Below are 20,792 nucleotides of genomic sequence, written 5' to 3' on the forward strand. Positions count from 1 at the left end.
GGCAGGTTGGGGGGGGGGTGGGGGGGGGGGGGGGGATGAAGTGAGCGAGGTTTGGTTTTGGCGTTGACTGGTGCTACGAACCCCGGTGAAATAAATGTAACGGGATCTGAATGTAGCCGAGTTAAGTGTCAACCCTGCGAGCCAGTATTTCAGTGCAAATGAGCTGGGTTTTGGAGGGTTGGGGGGGGGGGAGGAGGGAACCCTTAGGAAGTGGGTGGTAAGTTTAGAGCAAAGTGCATATACACTCTTCCTCTTTGGAATTAACTCCTTCAAAGCCAGCTTGTTCTACGAAACACTGAGGGGTGCCACTTGTCCTCGTCCTGGTGGTAGGGAAAAGTCACTCGGTAACACGACGCAGTTGTCTCGGTGCATGTGCCGGCGTTCGAAGCGCTACCATTTTATATTTTTAAATAAAAACAAGTTTGGTGGCAGGAAATGTGAATCATTCGGGGTGACTAAGATCTGTTTATGAAAACGAAATGGTTGGATTTATTCTAGCAGCGAGCGTTGAATTGCTGACTACAATAAATCGATAAAAGTTTATTTCTAATAAAAAGCGACTTACGCAGGGTAGTTTGCCTTTCTTATAAATAAACTGAAATGTTAAAATCTTGTTCATTTGGAGCAAAGCTAATTTCCATGCCTGGTGCTGCCGGGCCCGATCCTGGAACAACTTGTGCATGTGCAATAGCTGTGATAGGGGAGGAGGCTCTCTGCCTCGCTTCCCCCCCCCCGAAGCAGTAAGCGCTCTGCCTGCTAAATGAGTATTTGCTGGATCGGGCCCCTCCTAAGTATGTTTACTGTGCAGAGCTTTCAGGCATCTTGCGCATCTTTGCATCAAGTTAAAAAGCAATTCTGTTTGCTTTTAGCTCTTTTAAAAGTCACGGCTAAAATACGCGTTTGTATGTGAAAGTGTCATCGGAGCGTGCTTCTGACTGGTTAAGAATTGGCTTTTGTTGATTGTGTATTTATTGCAGTAGCAGCCTAGGAAGTCTCTAAAAGCAGGCACTCTCCTCTTCTCGGAGCCGGTGGAAAATCAGCTGTCAGGGGGCTTTCAGTGATCTCCTGTGACTACTTCCAAAAAATTTCATTGATAAGGCTGCAGAGATGAAACCCAAGTCCTGCCTAAACAGAGTAGCTGCCTTGGCCTAGACTGTGATAGAGCTGAACTGCAAACTGATTGGTCTGACACTTTATAATCAAAGTTGATTTATTGTTCATTAGTAGTGCATTAGCCCTTTCAGGCAAGACAGTTATTTGTGTAGTGGCCTGTCAAACAAAAGACCGCTAGCACCTGTCATTTCTAAACCATGAGATAAGCAAGCAGATATTAAGATAATGCAAATCGAAATAGACTGGAACGAGGTAAAGTTCTAGCAATTTCCCCTGTAAGAAATACCGTTTTATTTAACGTGCTCGTGTTTAGCATATAGAGGGATTGGACTGTGGAGCGAAGGAGTTCCCCTACACCGGGACCATCGGGAGGAGAAGGCGTTGGCGATGAGCTGGGCGTGCGTGGCGTGTGGTTTCAGAGCACCGCCGAGGTGAGGAGGCAGCTGGGGCAGATAATGAATTGGGAAAAGCCAGCGGGTGATACCGAAGATGGAAGTGCTATTTTGTAGCCTTAATTTAATTTTGTTTGATTTTGGTTTTAGCTTGAGAGCAAGATTGAGGCACTTTCCCGTGTTTTGTCCCCGACTCCTTCCTCCTCTTCCCAATGGGCAGATGTCATGAAACGATGCTCTTAACTGGCAGGGGTTAATTATATGAAAACTTGATGACATCACGGCAGAGCTGTGAGAATGTCAAAATACATCTGCTGCCATATTCAGACATATTGCTCTCCCTCCTCTCCCCCTATATCAGCTCCCCTCCCCTTCTCAAAAGGGAATGATCTCATGACATAAAACAGAAAACAACACAAGTGTCAAAAGAAAACAAAATTAGTGAACTTTTGTCTGCCACCATAGAAACGAGGATTAACTTATGTTATTCCAGAGCATGGAATGGAGACTATCTGCATGAGGATATATAGTGTATTGTCTTCTGTGAATTTTCATTTGACAGGGATTTTGGAGGCTGTGATCTTAATTAAATCTCAACTGACTCAAATAATGCATCTAAAGGCATGCAGTGTTGCGTAACCTTGCTGAGTTGGTAAACCATAAATCATCAGAAAGCTTATGATAGGAAGGGCTGCTTTGAAATTTTTTTTTGTTTGCTACAGTTGGGGTTTTTTTTTTTTGGTCTTGTTTAACATACACTTTACTGTGCTGTACCATTGTGCCCTCCCTTTTTCAAGCAGTGTTATTTTTGCTTTAAGAAAATAAATGCTCTGAGACGTGCTCTGACCAGTCACTTAGCTGAACTAAAGAGAAGTCGTAAATATAATGGGATTGACAGCGAAGAAATGAAATCCCAGCGCTGGCTTTCTGGGGATCTCGCTGCTCATAGGAAGGTGCGGGTGCCTCACGTTGTTCTACAGCTGGATGAGCCCTCTGCACATTTAAGAAGTGTAACTCTCGGCCCCACGCTGAAATTTATTCTGGGGCGTAAGTAGTTATTGGACACCACTGTGGAGTCGTAACGTATCGCCCCTGGGTTGTAATGGGTCACAGATGGATTATTGCACTAATGGACGGTGGGCTTTGACGTCTGCGCAAGTCGAGCTGATTTTAGTTGTGTGCAAGGAAGAAAAGGGTTGCAACAGTTGTGTGGAGAAGGTTAAAGGGGATTTTTAGCCATTGAAAGTGATGGAGGGCAGTCAGAGCAATTTCTTATGCAGCATTTCAACCTGGCAGTGCTCGAGCACTGATGTTGCTTGAGAATCATGTTGGTTTTAAAATACTGAAGCTAAACAAACTACTGTTTCAGTGTAAAATGCTTTGCTTTCTGTGTTTGTGATTGCGTTCCCTGGGCAGCTGAAGGAAAGGTAAGGGGAGAAGGATCTTTGCATTCAAAAGTTTAAGGAGTTGCAAGGCTCTTGTGCTTTCTTGCTCTGTGTTTCTTAGTTGCTTTTGAGCTGCTGTAGACAAACCTAAGCTGGAAGGACAACGTGCTTGGATTTACTTTGTGAAAATGTTTCCTGGTAGCAAGATAACTTACTGGTGTTGTTTTCCCCCCTCTTTTCTAGGGAAAAGCGGTAGCAGGGGTAGTTTTACCAACACCTGCAAAACTAGATTGTGGGAAAGTCCTGACACTATAAGCTAAATTTGTTATTGTTTGGTGAAAGGCTTGGCTGGTTTTAAGCAGTTTGTTTGTTTTATTGAAAGCAGAACTGCATTACTGGAAACTACTTTGCTGTAGTTCAGTTAAAATGTCCTGTACTGTTTTGTTTTTATAAGGTGCTTACTTGCTCAGCTTCATTTTCCAGTTACAAGGAAAGGGAAAAAAATACATCATGCACTCATCTGCAGATCTAAAGTGGCTGTGTAGAGATTGGGGAGAGAAGCAGCACTGGCAAATATCTCTTCCCCAGCCTTTTTTTTTTTTTTTTTTCTTTCCCCTTTTCCTTTTTAACCATTCCAGCACAGTCCTCTGCTGGCAGGAGGATCTGTAGTTTGTACTGAAGTTGAGCGAATGTTGGAAAACCCAGACTGAATATTGAACAAATAAGTGGAATTGCTAGTTGCTCTGTGCACTAGTTTCGGACAGATTTGCCTTCATTGATTAGGTAAGATGCTCTGTTATTTGGGAGGGACAACACCCCCTCCTCCCCAAACTGACAACGGGTTTTAATTTTTAAGCTTTATCTTGCCCTTAAATCTGAAACATCATTGTTCAAATAACTGAGAACAAGGTAAACCAACAACATCAAAAAGGTCGGCTTCTGTGATTTCTCAAGGGCTTGTTATTTTGTACTTTCCAATTCTATTTGATGTCTTGACAAAACAAGATGACACAAGGGAGAATACATTAAATTTTGATTTTCATCTAACCTGTTACAGTAGTGGCAGCTTAATTTCTTTTACTTTTTACCGAAGACGGCTCTTTGCACAATTACTCTAATTGCCACGCCACTTTATGAGAAGGTTTCTTCACGGGTTTCCCATTTGCCTTGATTTTGTGAGGCATTTTTTTGAACGTGCTTTGACCTTTAACACGGCGTGCTTGCTGGTTGGAGTGTGTCTTCATTAGAAGTAAATCAGTGAATGGCAAGATTGTCAAAGAAGCAACTGATGTTTTCTCATTAGAATCTAATTTGCACCGTTGTGCTTAGCTGTGATGTTCAGCTGTAGGTGTCTGCCGTAGGTGTGAATAACTGCACATTTTAAGCAAATAAAGTTTACAACTGTTATAAAGGCTACGCTGGCAACCAGAGTGGCAAAGCCCAACCGAGTGTTTAAGCAGAGCTCTGTTTTGTATGGGAAATAAACAGCATGATTTAACCAGGTGAATATTTTTCAAGAGCTCATTTAATTTTTTTCAGCTGGTCAGGACAGTGTGTGTCTTCTCAAATGCCCCAAGTTTGAAGAGCACGCAGCTACCGGTTCGACTCTTGCAGGAGAAAATACTCAGGGAGTGGAGAGAGGGCTCATCCTTCCCTAGAAATCTCTGTTGGGAGTTGCAGTTCTTAAAAATCTACGGGGGGGGGGGGGGGAAAAAAAAGCCCCTCTGTGTAACACTTCCCTTTTGCTCACATGAAATTCTAGGCATATTAAATGTTGCCGGTTCAATCACGCTCTTTTATTATTTAATTAAGCTCTCCTTAATGTATGTATGAATTAATACACAAATGTAAGGAGTCTGACATGATGATCATTCTCAGTATATTAAGGGTGTTTGGGAGAGAGAGGGTTTCAAGGGGTTTTCAAGGGCTTTAGGGGTATTTTGGATGTTTCTAAGCAGGATTGCTTTTGGTTTATTTGAGGCTTTTTTGGCAGAATACGTTGATCTAACATTTCCTCTCCTAAACTCTGGAAAAAAAAAATGGTTTTTTTTTTTTTTTTTTTTTTAACTGAGCCATTATAAAATATCGCTACTGTTCAGAACCATGTACAGCAGGTTATAATTTTTCCTTGCATGCTGGAACGGGAAACAAAAATGGTAACTTTTTAAAATGTGAAAAATGATGATGATAATCTCGAGGTTGAAATCTCACTCAGCTTATTAAATGAGTATTTGGTTGTGTGTGTTCAGGTTTAGTCTCTATTTGACAAATGTTAGATGTAGAAAGGATTTAATTTATGTAAACTTTATATTTTTATGCAAATTAAATGGGTATTTATTATAGCAGAAACAATTATCCTGGCACTTAGTGAGAAACCTGGTATGCATGAGAAGTGGTAGATAAGATCAGATGTTTCATTCTGTAAACAAATACAAAAATATTCCCGTTTTTCCTTAGCTAGAAGAGAATACTGAAGACAGCAGACATCCTGCCATGCCGGGGAATGTCAGCATAGCCCATCGTACTGTCTTCCATGGGTCAAAGGGAGATCTTCCCTCCTGATAAAATATAATAAACAAAATTATAATAATAAAATGCTAATTTAATTTTAAAGAGGGTTCCCCCCCCCCCCATCTCTTTTAATAGGGAGTTGTATTGTTACGGAGAGAACAGTTATGCTAATGACAGACTACTTAGCTGATTTTACATTAATATAATAAACATTACCTGTCTTAATGTGTTGTACTGTATTGTGGCAAAATAACTAAGTCTAGAAGAGATTCCATTTTGCATAATGAAACAGCATTGCAGTTTCTGCCTGAATAATTCTAACGGCGGCATTTTTTTGTTGTTATTTTGGAGGATGAAATGCTATGCTGGAAATGTTTTAGTCTCAGGATGGAAGCAGGTCCTGCCTTCAGCACTTCTTATTTTGCTGGGCTCTGCTCTGGCTTGTGGCATCGTGCTTCTCTGTTTGCCGGTGTATCAGTGGTTTATCTTCTCCTGTGGCATGAGCAAAGCTGTTTTGCGTTGTTTCGGCTGAGATTTTTTTTTTACATTTCAAATATATTGCACATAATAGCTTTCTAATAAGACAGCTCAAGTTAATTGTTTGGTTTTGCCTAGCCGTATCTATTTTTATTTGTAGCCTGGTATTTTTAACTGTTCCTCAGCGACTTGCTCTTTCTGTGTTGAGCTATGTTTTGCTCCGTTTAACTTTTATCACAAAATCTTTAACCGAAGGATTGCTGTTTGGAAATCCAGGGTGCTTGGTATGAGGTCTTACTGAAATCAAGTTTGAACATACATCGCAGGAGAAGAGGATTTTCTGGCAGAGTTATTCTTTATGAATTAAGGAAATCCTCCCCATCTTCCATGCATGCCTGCTAACAGTTAACAGGACCACAACCGTATCCAACACTGAAAGCACGTTGTGTGAAAATGGCATTCTTTTTTTTTTTTTTTTTCACTTCATACAAGATTAAACTACTTGAAATTATTTAGCTAGTATTTAATTATATTAATATCACTGAAAATGGGGGAATGGAGATGATTAAATAGGACTAAATCATTTTCATCCCCGTGACCCTTGTCTGGGTTGTATGGAGGAGTGACAAATGCATCCCTGCTGTAACTGGGTTGTGAAGTGAAAGGTGAACTTGGCCCAAGTTTGTGCAACTTTTCCCTTGGTCAGTCTGACCAAAACACGGCGTGTTTGCAGAGCTTGAAACTGGGGGTAGCGGAGGGGACCGCGGGGGCCGGGAGGGCTTTGGGGGATGCAGAAGAACAGCGGGCAAAACCTTGGGAGAAATAGTGTCTGAAAACAATTGTGAGTATTAAAGACATTTTTTGCCGTTGATGGTATTAGCATGTCAGCAGGTCTATACTAGTACAGCTCCGAAAGCCAAATTGCAGCTGTATTTTTACCTTCACTGCCAGGCTTACATGCAGCTGGGTATCTACCACACCCTATTGTTATCAGTCAACAATACCAAAAGTGGTTCATTAATCATATCAATAACAACAGTCGTGTTTCATGTGGAAAACAGGAATAAACAACTTAAAAAAAGATGCTCTGCACGCTAACTTAACATTCTTTAAGTATATCTGCCAGTAGTTTAATTTGAACTTCAACTCCCTGAAGGCAGTAAGACAGAATTATTTTAGTTCTTCATAAACTGCCTTCTGTGATTCATTGTTAACTCATAAAACACGCTCATTTTCATGTACTTAAACAGTTAAGCCATTTTTAAAGTTGGTTTGTAATTTTTTTTGGCAACACATTTAAGTTGACATCTGAGAGATAGAAATCTAAGATTAATTTATAGCCTTCAGTTTAGGTTTCATTTACTATCGGACAAAATATCAGAAATAAATATTTTTTATCTAACGTAATGTAAAGTATATTGCACAGTGTCTAAAATAAAGTTTAGTTTTGACTGAATACACTCAAAAAGGGACCCATAAATATTAGAGAGCTGTAGTTAAGAACTTACATGACTGTTTTAAATACTATTGATTTAAACCACTGGCTAGATTTTATGAATCAAAGTGTAATTTCCAAGCTTTGGCTATATTTCTCATCGCTAAAGCACTCTCTCTTGTGTGCCTTTAGCAGCTTTCCAGACATTCAACACGGGATTAAATGATAGTAGTTACAATGATCAATAGGTTAAGACCGGTACAATCACTCTTACCGCTAATGACCTCGGTAGTAATGGGTAATAAAGTGTGGGCTATAATAGCCTATTGCTGGTGCTGCATGCCCTTTGATTCCTAGTATTACCAGGGACTAGCTACATGAAAAAGTTGGACGTTGGGAGTTAAGAGAGTGGATATATAGGCCATCATTCTTAACTATTTCAAGTCCTCAAACCGTACATGCGCCCACGCCTGTCTGGGGCGCGCGTGTCGTTTTTAACACGGTAGTTTCTGCTTTATTTGAATTTGTTTGTAAAAGGTTTCCATGAGGTGCTTTCGTGATAAGCTGAAGCGCAAACTTTGACTAAATGTGGCTGTTAGCCGTGTTTATAAATGGAAGGCAGGACCTTCTTTAGGGGCACAGATGTGGTGTGAAAATGTGGTTTCAGATGGTAAAATGAAGTCGAACGGATCAATGCAAACTTGTACTCCTAGGCATGCCATATATATATATATAATTCTTTTTTTCCTTGCTGGTTAAGAGCTTCTGTTCTAGCAAAGAGTGTGCAGCTGGGAGATTCTTCACCGGAAGGTACGTGGCCAGTTTTCAAAGGTAGGGCCAAATCCTGAGATTTATCCCAAGATAAACATGCAAAAAAGCCATGGAAGTGAATGGGAGTTGTCTCTGCATAGCTGACGGCAGAATGCGGCCCTTCATATTAATCACCGATGTGTAGGGTTTACAGCACCCCACCCTATTCCTGTCCGTATCCCTGCTTGTCGTCATAAATCTGACTGAAGAGTATTTGTGTTGTCTATCTTCCAAGAAGGGCACAGAAAACATACTTAAACATGCTTCCTCTTCTGCTCGCCCTGTCCAACTTCAATGAAAGGTAGTACAAACCCGAGGGTAAAGTAAACTTCTCTGGGGATGAGAATAATGAAGGTGAGTCACGCTTCGGGGCGAAGATAGTGACGGCAGTATTTAATTAAATAATTTTCTACTCCCAGAAAAGTTTTTGAAGGACTACGGATTAAGATATTCTGAATTAATGGGATTACCCATCCTGGTGACTCGGTGTCCTCGGAGCTGGTCCCGCGTGGTGAGGCCGCGCCGTGGCACGGCGGCCGGCCGCGGGCTTTCCCGTAGGCGCGGGCAAGCGACGCCGGCCACGGCAGAGCGGCCGCTGGCTTTGGCGAGACTGGCGTTTGACCCGTAATTAAATGTCCGTTCGCCAGCGTCCACGCCGGCCTGGACCACGTTCGATAGGTGGGAACACGCCGCGCCACGGGGAATGCGCGCGGGACCTCGCCGTGTCGGCGTTGGTGGGATGTCGGAGGCGTGCGAGCCTTTGCGAGACTTTGCTCAGACGAATGTTTTCAAGGCAGCGCCTGGCCCTGGCACACAACATGTACACAACAACACGGGGAGATGTGCGGTGTACATGCGTCTGACCTTCAGGAACCATTTTTAGTTCATCAAAATTAGTGATGCTGAGAAATCAGGACATCAGTGCATAATGACTGTGAAATTAGGAATGAGAGCTTGCTATGCAAATGACAGGACAAATCATGTGAAAAAGTCAAGATAAACTGCATATTAAGACATTATGTTACATAAAATTAATACTGCATTTCTCTCTTGCTTACTGCTACACTGGAAGATTTTTTTTTTTAAAATCCTTTATCTTCTGATCAGCTATTGTCTGCTGATTTTTTTTAAAAAGTGGTGCACAGAAAAAGTGCTAAACATATTATTACCTTTTATTGTAATACATGAGATGACAGGAGATCCTTTTTAGCAAAGTATATCCTTTACTGCTTTTAGTTTTGTGCTGTCATGTATTTGATTTGAAACTATAGAAAAGTAAGGTGCTCAAATATTACTGTTAAAACTCATATGGGTTTTGTCTTTTCCTCTATTGTGGTTTTTTTTCCTCCTTTTCTTTTCCTTTTTTGGGGTGGAGGATAGAGGGGTGGGTTTCTAGGGAAATAGTCTTCTTGCATTACTAGGACTGACAAAATGGTTCTCATGTAGTCTGCAAATTAAACACAAGTGCAGTGATTATTTTGAATAGCTAAATTACATTCTAGAAAGCTTGCAGAATTCATAGCATTGTCATTAGGTATCCGCTTGAATACAATTTGTGTAACCTTGGCCAAGACAGCCTGTCATTTTAATGTCAGTGTTTTATCTGAACAAGACATCATCCTTTCAGATACAGTGTACAGGTTCCTTGCAAAGATGCCCGTGCAGAAACGTGTTAACAGTTGCAAATATGAAATGCTATCAAGTTCATCACTGTAGCTGTTTGTCACTGAAATGTCATGGAAAGCGGCTTTTAATGGTATCTCACATAATACGAAAGAATTGAAGACATCTGTATGCTGGGTGAATATGGAATGGTAAAGACATCGTGGTAGGGCCTTTCTGTTAAAATTGCATAGGAGTCTAGTGCTGTTATTCACATCACTGAGCCTTCCTTCAATTTTCTTAAAAACCTGTCGTAATAGGGTCTAGATCCCATCAGCGCGGGATACTCGGCTGTTGGATTTCTCTACAGAAGGCAAGGGCTTTCTGGGAGGGAAAGGACCCAGTTGACATTTTCTTGTAAAAATAAGTAAATCTTAACAGGGTTTACCATACTGCTTGCTTTAAAGAATTCCCATCGCAAGAGCGTTTCGCAAAAGGGGAATTTAGCCGCCGGGAAAACGTGGTCGGTACCTCTGTGCCTGCCGCGGTGGGCCGTGAGGACTCTCTCGCCTTCAGCGCCCTCGACGCCAGGCGCGGGGATGGCGGGCGGCACGTCGGAGCCGTGGCGATGCGCTCTGACCCCCTCTTTGCTCTTCTCTCGCCCTTCAGGTTCCAGTGTCGGTGGCTATGATGACACCTCAAGTGATCACTCCCCAGCAAATGCAGCAGATCCTCCAGCAACAAGTGCTAACTCCCCAGCAACTCCAAGTCCTGCTCCAACAGCAGCAGGCACTCATGCTTCAACAGGTAATTGTTTCCTTAACAGCTGCTCAGGTGGCCCCTATAGATAGCGGAGGGCTTCGCCTCCCAAAATGTTCCCGGGGAAAGAAGCTGCCCGCATCTCGGGTCCGAACCTCGGAGCGCCTGTGCTCCGAGATGAACTGACTGCTCTTTTGTTTTTAATTCTAGAAATAGCTACTGGAAACAAATCCAGGGAGTAGTGCTAGGAGCGTATCCAAGATCAGCTAAATAATACAGATGCATATTTAAGTGTCAGGACTTCGGCAGATGTCCCTGTTGCTTTTGCCCGCGTCCCCCAGAAAACATGGCGTGCCCTGACTAATGGGAATAAACAAGGTAGTGGGGTGACTCTTCCCATTTTAGACCTTATTGTGTCCATCTGGAACCGTCAAGGACTATGGCAACGCTGGCAATAAAAGTGAAGAGGTTCGCAAGCCTTAATCTCTTTGATTTCAGCCAACGTATGCTGTGCGGTGTGTCAGTGTTTCTCACAGCCCGTGGTCCTTTTTCAGCCGTACCGCTGAAAGGTACGGCATACAGCGGGGGCTTGCGAATCCCGGGCGGGCATCAGCATCCACCCCAGCCCGACCTTACGTGCTCCCTCCTGGCTGCCACGCTCCCTCCTGCCCATGCCGGAGCGCTGCCTGAGCGGAGCACATCTGGGGAGCGGGGAGGAGGAGAGTATTTCCCAGGATGTCTATGCATGTATTGAACAACACTTAATACAGTCAAACCCTATCATTTAGAAAGCATGTGTGTTTCACAACAGAGATTCGCCAGGCTCTCTCAGCAAGGGCATTTTGGCTTTGTTGTTACAATCAAAGGTCATTCCTTGCCTTATTTTAATTAGTTTGTGTAGAAAATGGTATGTTTTTCATCAGTTCATTTTGGAGATTACTTTTCAAACGATAATGCCAAGAATAGTCAGTGTGCACTGAATTTATTGTTGAGTTTCAAACTAAAGGTCAGACCATTACAGATAAAAGGATGCTATTTTTCAAATCACAGTTTGTGTGTTACACCAAAAGGGACACTGAATTGGCTCTCCACTTTGTTACTTACCATCTTTCCTTTTCTTTGTAGCAGCAGCTTCAAGAGTTTTATAAGAAACAACAGGAACAGTTGCAGCTTCAACTTTTACAGCAACAACATGCTGGAAAACAGCCTAAAGAGGTACAGACAATACCCATTTTACTTTCAAACCACAGATCCCCGGGGACTGTCTAGTGGCTATTAAACTGTCATTCATCTTATAAATGATTGCACAACTGAACTGACTCTATCGGGTCTCAGCTTTCAGATTTAGAGTTATTGTCCTGTTTTCGCCTGTATTTTCCTGTGCTTTCCATTTGCTTGCTGCCACATATTTTATAGCAGGGGACCATGCCTTGATGTTCAGTATGAGTACTGGAGCAAGCATCTAGACTTGTATCTTGGGAGAGCGCTTTTGGAAGTTAGTTATGTTGGAAAGGGGAGGGGGCAAGGCAGCAGGCCCAGATACGGCCCTGTCCTCTCTAAACAGGGCAAAACGCCAAGAGACGTTGAGTTTGGGCTTGCCGTTTCCAACCGGAGAGGTTCTGGTTGCGCATTCCTCGCAGCATGGGCTTAGCAGGAGGGACCGCGCTGGAGCAGCATGGGTGGTGACGCGGAGGAGCGAGGTCTGAGAGGTAGAGGGAGCGTGGGAACGCTGCCCGTTTGCGCCGTGGCCGCGGGAGACCCCGCTCCGATGCCACCGCGGTCCGTGGCAGGAACGGGACAGGCCAGGGTAGCTTCTGCCTGCCCTTTAAATACACTTCCCTTGCAAAATACCTGTCACGTCCTAAACTTTGTTGATGTTGGTGTGCTTAAATTTAATTCTGCTGCAGTTACGTTTCTTTTTAAGGTGCCGAGTTCACCTCTCTAGTCACGAGGAGTTTGAGACTTTGACGTTTAATCTGACATCAGTGCTGGTTTAGGTAGATCCTAGAAAGCTGCCTCTTGGCACGAGGCGCTGCGTGATGTCCTGCCATAGCGGCAGCACTTGTGTGTCACTTCACGAGTGGTGCCGCTCGAAGCACGCACTGATTTCTGCACACAGACACACACACACCCCCTCTTGAAAATTTGGCAAATTGTGCCACCTGTGCCAAGTTTCAACCCAGAGCGAATTTTTCCAGCTGAGTTATAAACCCCTGAAAATAGGGGGGTTTATAATGGAAACGCTGACACAACCTTAACCATAGCGCGCTTACGGGCGCCACTATAATAAAAAGGGAACAGATTAAAAAGTGTCTAAAATGTAAATCTAAAGGACTAACAGTAATTAAAATGGAAATGGCACAGGGAGGGAAGGCATGTAATTGTGAGATATCACTGTGCAGAATGCTCTCAGCTTTGTTTTGCTGGCTGTTTTTCTAATTCAGTAGGGCTTACTCATCAGTGGCAGTTCAATGCGCGTTAATGACTCTGGGATGCAGGCATCACTCTGGACAAAGAAATGATTATTGTGCGGTCAAAAGAAGTTCAAAGACAAGAAGGGAATTTCAGTTTTTTCCTTAGAGATCCACATTCAAGAGCATATAAATTAAGCCAAATGTTAAAAACCACAGTCTGAAAGCTGACTTCAAAGTCACAACTCTCTAATTAATGAACTGCGAGCTTCAGTTTGGACAAGTCGTGGTTTGATGCGCCCATAAATCAACATGACAGGTCTGTTTCACAGTCTCAGACAGCGCTTGTCATTGAGTCACATCAGATGTAAACACAGCAGAAAAAAGAGGGAATATGAAGGAGGTGCAATTGATCAACAGAATTGGTAAAAACCCACTTTTGAAACGCATTATGCATGATCACAGGAAATGGCGATAGCCTCAAGAGGCTTTCTCCTTCTGCTGTTGCTTTTTTGAATCAGATTTCTAACAGCCTTCAAAAGGGAGAATAAGAATTATGGAGCTTCTCCCCTGTGGCTGGCAGGCAATAACCCCCTGTTGTTATTTTGTGCTTCTTTCTTTTCAAAGGCGTCAAAATTTAGTTTTTTAAAGATCTTTAACTCTATATTTGAAGACAAACAATAAAGGGCTGCCACTGTCATTCTTATCAGTTACCAGGGATTGTATTTTTTCTTTCTGTTGCCACTTCTTATTAACCTCTTATTTGGTCTATTAGACATAGTTTTGAATGCAAGCCTGCATGCTGGGAGAACATGAAAGTTCAGATGAGCTCAGAGGGCAGATAAAGAAATTTGAAGGGGAAAGTTACACAGCAGAATGAACGATAAAAGTTAACTCTTCTAAATTGCTGTTGTCAGACAGGAGAGCATCTCAGACACAAAGATGAGGGCTTGGAGCTTAAAGGAAAAAAAATACTTTGTGTTAAAAAAGACGAGAAGGGAAGTTAGACAATGTGATGGCATTTCAATATCTAACATACTGATTTACTGTGGTCACACTTCTGATATTACACTATCGAAAGCAACAATAAGAAAGGCCTCCTTCCTGTTTCAAGAAGAGCATTTTAACATGGTGGCTGTTAAGAGAACAAGGGGCCCAAGCCTCTTCAGCTTTTTCCAGCGTTTTGGGGGAGTATTTTTCCTGATGGTTTCAGTAGAGGCCCATTTTAACGATGCATTTCATCCCGCAGGTTTGCTCAGCCTAGTTTTTCCTGCCTTAAGGAGGTTATTCTTGCTAAATTAGTATGCAAGCGGTGGTCTTTTTTTTTTTATTTTTTTTTATTTTTTTTTTCCCCCCTCCCTCTCGCACTAAAAACTGACGGTCAGTCACATGGCGAGCGGTGCCGTGGTGGGGACCGGCGGCTGCCGTGCTAACGAGGGCCGAGTTTGTACCTTGACAGATGGAACAAGTGTATTCATGTACTGCATCCCCCAAGTCATTCTGTTAGTGCCTTGTCCTATTGTACTGCCGTGAAAGAAGAAAAACACAACAAATCTCCCAAGCCCCGCTGGTAAAAGGGATCCGACCCCCAAGCAGGATAACAGACGGACCCCCGGTACGGTTTCTGGGGGTTTTTTACTCGAGGGCTGCACGCCATAGCAGAGGGTGAGCAGCGCGCGGTGCCCCGAGAGCCGGGGCGAGATCTCAGCCCTGCGCCCGTGGACGGGGCTGGCTCTGCCCCGGCAGAATCGGGTCCCCCCGAGGCAAGGGGGGCTCTAGAGCCACGGAGGGGTCCCGCTTGGTGCCGGGGTGCTGGCCGGAGCGGGTTGTTTTCCGAACAGGGCCGTTTGTCCTCCGGCAGTTGTGACAGTTTATGTTAGGCAGTAGGGAGTAACCTAAGAAAGGAAAACAGACCTTTGACAGAAGCTTTAGGGAGGGGATCAAAAATGCAAGTTTTATCAGGATATTTCAGCATTTTAACACTGACTACTGACCTGACAACAGGACTGCACTGAGACCTTTTTTGTATGCATTCAATTGTGAGAAGTAAACAAACTGCCTTGTATCCTGTGTTTGGTAACTGGGTGGGGAGCGCAGTTTGGCAACGTGTCTTGCTTTTAAATTCTTTCTTGGACAATGGGCCTTGTATACTTTTATATCCTGGCTTTTCAAAGTAGAGAGTGTTCAAGAGCTTTTCTTAGGATAGCCGAGAAGACAACCAAACGGGCATCAGTCAATTTATTATAAAGGTGGGTTGTTTTTTTTAAAAAAAAAAAACACCACACTAACTTTACACTCAGATGGCAGATAGGTAAAACACAGCTTACTGTAACGATTTTTATGTAACACCATTTATTACATATATAAAAAATACATATGTTAAGTATATATATTTAGAAAATGAATATTTATGGAGGCAAATGTTACTTTAACTCTTAATAGAACTGTTGCTGGGGCTTGCATTCATCTGGTGCTGCTGCAAACAGCTGCAACAACTGGATCTGTCTGAGAATATCTAAACACCTATTTGTTTAACTGTGTTCCTGAAGTCCTAGATTTTCTTTGGAAATAAGATGAATTGACTTCATAAATAAGAGAAATAGGCTGAGTGACTGTCAGTACAGTCGTGGGTATAGAGTTGGTTGCAGTATTGAGGTTGGTGGGGCATGGTGGCCCAAGAAGGTGGGGGCCAAACCGCTGGCTGGTGTCTGTCAGTCCTGCAGCTCTGGTGGATTTTTTTTTTTTTCCCCTGCTTGACACCAGCAGGGAATGGGGCCAGTGATCCCCTGGCTTGGTGTCAAGGAAGGGCGACAAAAAGCTTGGGATCTGGCTGGGGTTTGTTTGTCAAAGTATGCAGCTTTGTAAGAGTTAATTTTCTTTCCATAATTGTTAGCCATAATGTGTATAAGACCTCCACCTTGATATGATTCCTAGCAGATTAGGGATATTAGATAATTTCCTTCTATTTATTGTACTACTGCACTGTATTATCTTTCTATCACTCAGATAATTACTAAGGAAATCTACATTAATTTTTTTTGGCTAGCACAAGGAACTGCTAAACACTGGCATGATGTATTGATGTTTTACACAACAAAAGTTTTCCTCCTGTCATTGTACAATAAATAAAAAGATATTTATCAAAATGCAAAGCCTTTCATGGATTTTAAAGAACAAAGCAAATAAAATACAAGATGAGCATGGAAGCAAAACCTAGAGGCTTCCTTAACTGAACAAAATTAAGGACTCTGAAGCCTGGAGTACTGTACATATTAAACACTCACATTCAAGTAAGATGTTGTTTGCTAAATTATGAATGTGTGTAATTAAAATCTAGTGGCTGTTTCTATGAAAGATTTACAATGTTATTTCATCGTTTGTCATGGCTAATTAACAATATTAGATGAAGTTTTTCTTCTTCAAAGGTCTGATTTTTTCTCATTTATTTATGTCAGAAGTGATAAACAGAGTAGTTAAGAGCTTCTCTGGGTACAGTAGTGAGAAAAGCAACATGTTCTTTTACACCTCGAAGGTTCAAGGTTCACATCCCTGTGGAGTAAAGCAACTCCATCTTCTTTCTAGTGAGAATAATTAAAAATTTCAAAGTGCAGAAGTAGCAGCCTTAAATACAGCACAGAGTAATTCTGAACATAACAGAAAGTGTTGTGGGGCATGATGGATGAATAAGAGAGAGTAAGTACAAAATACCATAAATTCAGCCAGTTGTATTGTCTTAATAGTTGAGACAACCCTTGCATGAGCAAACAGAGCACAGTGCGGGGTTGGTTTTCATTACGTCTAAGCGTGATGTGATCGTGTGGTACGATTCTCACGTTATACGTGTTCTTTGCCTTGAAGAATTGCCCAGGACTTTAGCTGCCAGCAGGGTTTGCTTTACCCACCATGGAAATGCAGCCACTTTTGGGGCAAAACACAACCATGAGGACCAGGGTGATGTGGTAGCGTGGGCCAAGAAATGCTGCGTGCGTTTTTAATTGGGATGGCAGGAGGGATTTAGGTAGGATGGAAGTAACCACTGGAGGAGGGAATCAGCTGCAGCCCTGTGGCTAGCCCTAGCACCTAAGCGTGCCTTGGGGTTTTTGGTATGGGGAGGTGGGCTGGCTAGCTTGCCTTGATACCGGTTGACTGCAATCAGAAGTTGAAGTTGAGACAAGGAACCCTGTAAATCCTCTGTTAATGCTTTGCTCTGTGTTGACAAATTTGGTTTTGTTTTTTTTTTTTTCTTTTCCAGCCCCAGCAACAGCAGGTGGCTACGCAGCAGTTGGCCTTTCAGCAGCAACTCTTACAGATGCAGCAGTTGCAACAGCAGCACCTCCTGTCTTTGCAGCGTCAGGGGTTGCTAACAATCCAACCCGGCCAGCCTACTCTGCCTTTGCAACCCCTTGCACAAGGTAGGTGAGGAGTTTGGGACCTGCCAGCTGCCTGGCAAAATGATAACATGCACACACACGCACATAAAATTGTCACTCGGTAAGAGGGAGAGAGAGATCTCATAGGCTCATAAAATAACAGGCACAGAAAAATCCTGGCAGGCAGAGTGGGCATTGTAAAGATTTTTTTTTTTTTTTTTGAGAAGGGCAACGCGGAAGCATGGACCGCTCTGGCTAGCAGGAGGCAGGCGGTTTGGAGTTCAGATTCAATTTGCGCAGCTATAGCCGGTCTGGCGGACTCGAAGCTGCTGGTTGTACTAATCTGGGCTTGAAATCCTTCACAGGAGGCATCTTAATCGATTCTTGGTGCTGGGTTCATGGCTAAGGGTAGTATGAGAGCAGCTTTTCCTTTTCTAAATATGTTACTTGGGCCCTTTCTGGTTCCAGCCTGGCGAGGAGCTGGGCACAGAGGAGCTCTGATCCGTACGCTGCCAAACTGTAGAAATTTGATTGCTCTTTGCTGCAGCTGAGAGGGAGAGGTGGCAGTGTCTCCTCTCCGTGCCTGTTCACACAGCCTTCGTTTCGCTGCCTGTGTGCATCATAGCTTCATTCCTCCCTCCAAACTGAGGCAAACTGGGATTAACTCCGTTTAATTTTAATGGTCTTATTGACAATTAGATCCTCCTACATCTTTATTCAGTTGTGTGCTCTGCAAGAAGCTAATGCTTTGCTGAGATCCCTATTTATTTGTTTGGTTTTTTTAAGATATTGATACATCGAAAGCAATAACTACTTAAAGCACAATACTTTTGGCAGTGATTATAACCTGGGGGTTTTATTCCCTCTTTTCCTCTTCAGCTGGAATTTATTTATTTTTATTTTTATTTTTTTTTAAACCTGGGTTTGTCTGCAAGCCTTGGGACATTTTGACAGACTTGCCTGAGCTCTGTCTGCTGCGATGATGGCAGGCTGTTCGAAGTTGGCATGGCTCAGGGAAGACCAGATCTTTCAACCATGATGCTGATATTTCTGAATAATCACGCCTTTCCTTCCCTTGCCCCATAATAAATTTAAACATCTACCTCAACAACTTGAGTCAGCTCAGGTTGAATGGTTTGGGCTCTTCAAAGCAGCCTTAGGGCTGCTACTAGTTACTAAACCATATAATGAGTTTACATTCAGCTCTATTCAGTTAAATGGGGGGGACGGGACAAAATTGCTTCTGTTCTTCACCCTCCTTTTTTTGCGTGTAGCCGCAAAAGAAGAGCGAGGTGGCTGGTGAATATTCAACTTGTGTGGATAAAGGGAGACAAAACTGGGGAGCGGAGTCTGCTTTGCCGTGTGGCTGGCGTGGTTTATTTAGGCTCATTTTTGCCAGACCCACAAAGGTATTTGAGCGCCTACCTCCTGTCTTGAGAGGGTAAGCTTTCGGGGACCTGACACCTCCCTCTGCAAGACTCAGATTAGCTTTCCAGCGTCCCAAAGCTGGACACCTGGTCTAGACTAGTCCTGTGGGTCTGGTGGGTCGGAGGCTGATGCGCGGGAAGGTGGTGCCTGGCTGGGAGCTGCAGGATCAGGCCGGGGGTGGTAGCTGGTCAGTCACCGTCGATGCGCGGTGTGATGGGGAGAAGGCATGACACGAGTCCGGGGAAAAGGGCACGTAGCCGAAATGCCATTTATACTTGCAAAATGTTGTAATGTGCATTAATTACGCTTCAGATTTATTGTTGGAAGCATCCCAGGCTGTTCCCACACACCCGCCGGACTCAAGCTTCAACCTTTCTAATTTTTCCCACAGCTCCTATACTATTAAGCTGGCTCGGTAAGGTTCATTGTATAGTACATCAGTTAAGCTGTCCAAAGGAGGGCAATTGGGCAGTGACAAGACACGCTCATGTGTAATGTGAAAGAAATGAATGTGGTGATGCATGAAGTGTAATCTGTGCGGTAACACATCGGAGACACCAGTAGGTAATTCAGCAGTCGTGGCATTGATTGATATGGTTAGCAGGGTAGTGTAACTATTAGTCCTCGCAAAGAAACGTATTTAAAACCTAAGGGGTGCCGACTGCATGCCGGAGATGACATAAACATAAGCAGAAAGGGCTGGTTCTTGCAGGGAAACGAGCTGCGAGCGTGGGGGGCGGCTGGAGCCGGGGGCTCGGCAGCAGGAGGAAAGAGTAACTAGAGAATTCAGGCAGGTTGCAATACAGCACGATATTTTATTTTTTTTTATCAGAGAGACGATGGCTTAAAACTGATGTCATTATGAGGTTTAAATCAACTTTCTGCTTGCTTGAACATGGTCACCTGGGTATGGAGGTACAAGGACACAAAGAGGTTGAGCAACTCTGTTTGTCTTTGAGCCGGTGATACCTGGGGTTGGGAAATTGAGTTCCGTGAGCAGTAATCTGTCAACTGTCCCCACAACATACATTTTTTAAACCTGTGCCTACATTTTCTTTCATAATGAAGGGGACTAGTTGTCCTGAAAAATGCAATGAAGAGCCAGGGCTATAGTTTAAAATAATTGGTAATGGACACTTCTTATTTAAAAAAAAAATTACATATATCATGCCCTTTGGTTTTCAGAACAGTTTGCAAGACTGAGACAAATACTGTAAATGTGCATATAAAAAGAACTGAAATCCTCCCTCTAGTAAATGTAGCTGTGAAGTCGGTTAAAAGCATTTTGCTTTTATTCTTAAGCATCTGTAATAGTAATAAATGTTTCTAAGCAGAGAATGCTACTTCATAAGTGATATTTTTGTTATGTTTTTAAACTAATACATTGTTTAAAGCTGTATTTTGGTTTCATTTTAGTTTTTAGTGCTTGCCTATTGTCTTACACAAAATAGCACATCCTTTAATGTTATATTTGTGTAATCTTTGCTGCTTTGTATTTAGACACATCTATAATCTAGATTTTACATCTGTACATAGTAGCAATTTAAAAATAAACCACATTTCAGCAGTGTTCTGAGCTGCGAGAGCTAGATCTTTAGTATCTGCAAAATGAAACTGCAAATCACACTTGAGATCACCAGTGAGTGAAAATAATAGGACTGAGACATCTGGGTGCCTGATTGCTCCCGTAGATTTGGCAGTTTCAGGTCTAAATCCCGTTACTAGGACGTACAAAGTTGCAGCACTGGCGGTAGCGATCTCGGGTAATTGCAGCGCAGTTCTGGGAATCTGACTTAAAATTTAGCTCTCGCTGTTAACTGTTAAATGGTAAATTACATAATTTATTGCGAGTGTTCGTGGATCTATTTGACTTGCTTTTACCATTTCTTCTATTATTTTATTTAACCATTTTGCCGGGTGAGTAATGAGCATACCTTTCAGCTGCCCGGTCTGACAGGCTAGTTAGGAATTCTCTCCAGAATTATTCTAAAAGAACTAAATTTGGGGAAGGAGGGATAGAGGCTTCTTTAAAATCTTATTTTATTAATCAAGTGATGTAGTCATTTTCAAGCGAGGCGTTGTGTGCAGATGTGTATGAC

The 20,792-nt window shown here is 42.8% G+C and overlaps 1 protein-coding gene across 4 annotated transcripts in view; it reads left to right on the forward strand.

Annotated features, from left to right (window-relative positions):
* The window catches only part of FOXP1 (forkhead box P1), a 342,200-nt gene that overhangs the window by 256,649 nt on the left and 64,759 nt on the right, over positions 1-20,792 (forward strand). For all 4 annotated transcript variants that reach the window (XM_010570618.1, XM_010570610.1, XM_010570626.1 and 1 more), the window contains 3 exons: positions 10,395-10,532; positions 11,610-11,699; positions 17,148-17,307. In XM_010570618.1, the coding sequence (XP_010568920.1) occupies positions 10,395-10,532; positions 11,610-11,699; positions 17,148-17,307 (388 nt within the window). The remainder of the gene's footprint in view (positions 1-10,394; positions 10,533-11,609; positions 11,700-17,147; positions 17,308-20,792) is intronic.

This window comes from Haliaeetus leucocephalus, unplaced genomic scaffold, assembly GCF_000737465.1.
Source record: "Haliaeetus leucocephalus isolate CR32 unplaced genomic scaffold, Haliaeetus_leucocephalus-4.0 Scaffold2, whole genome shotgun sequence".
Classification (NCBI taxonomy): Eukaryota; Metazoa; Chordata; class Aves; order Accipitriformes; family Accipitridae; genus Haliaeetus; species Haliaeetus leucocephalus.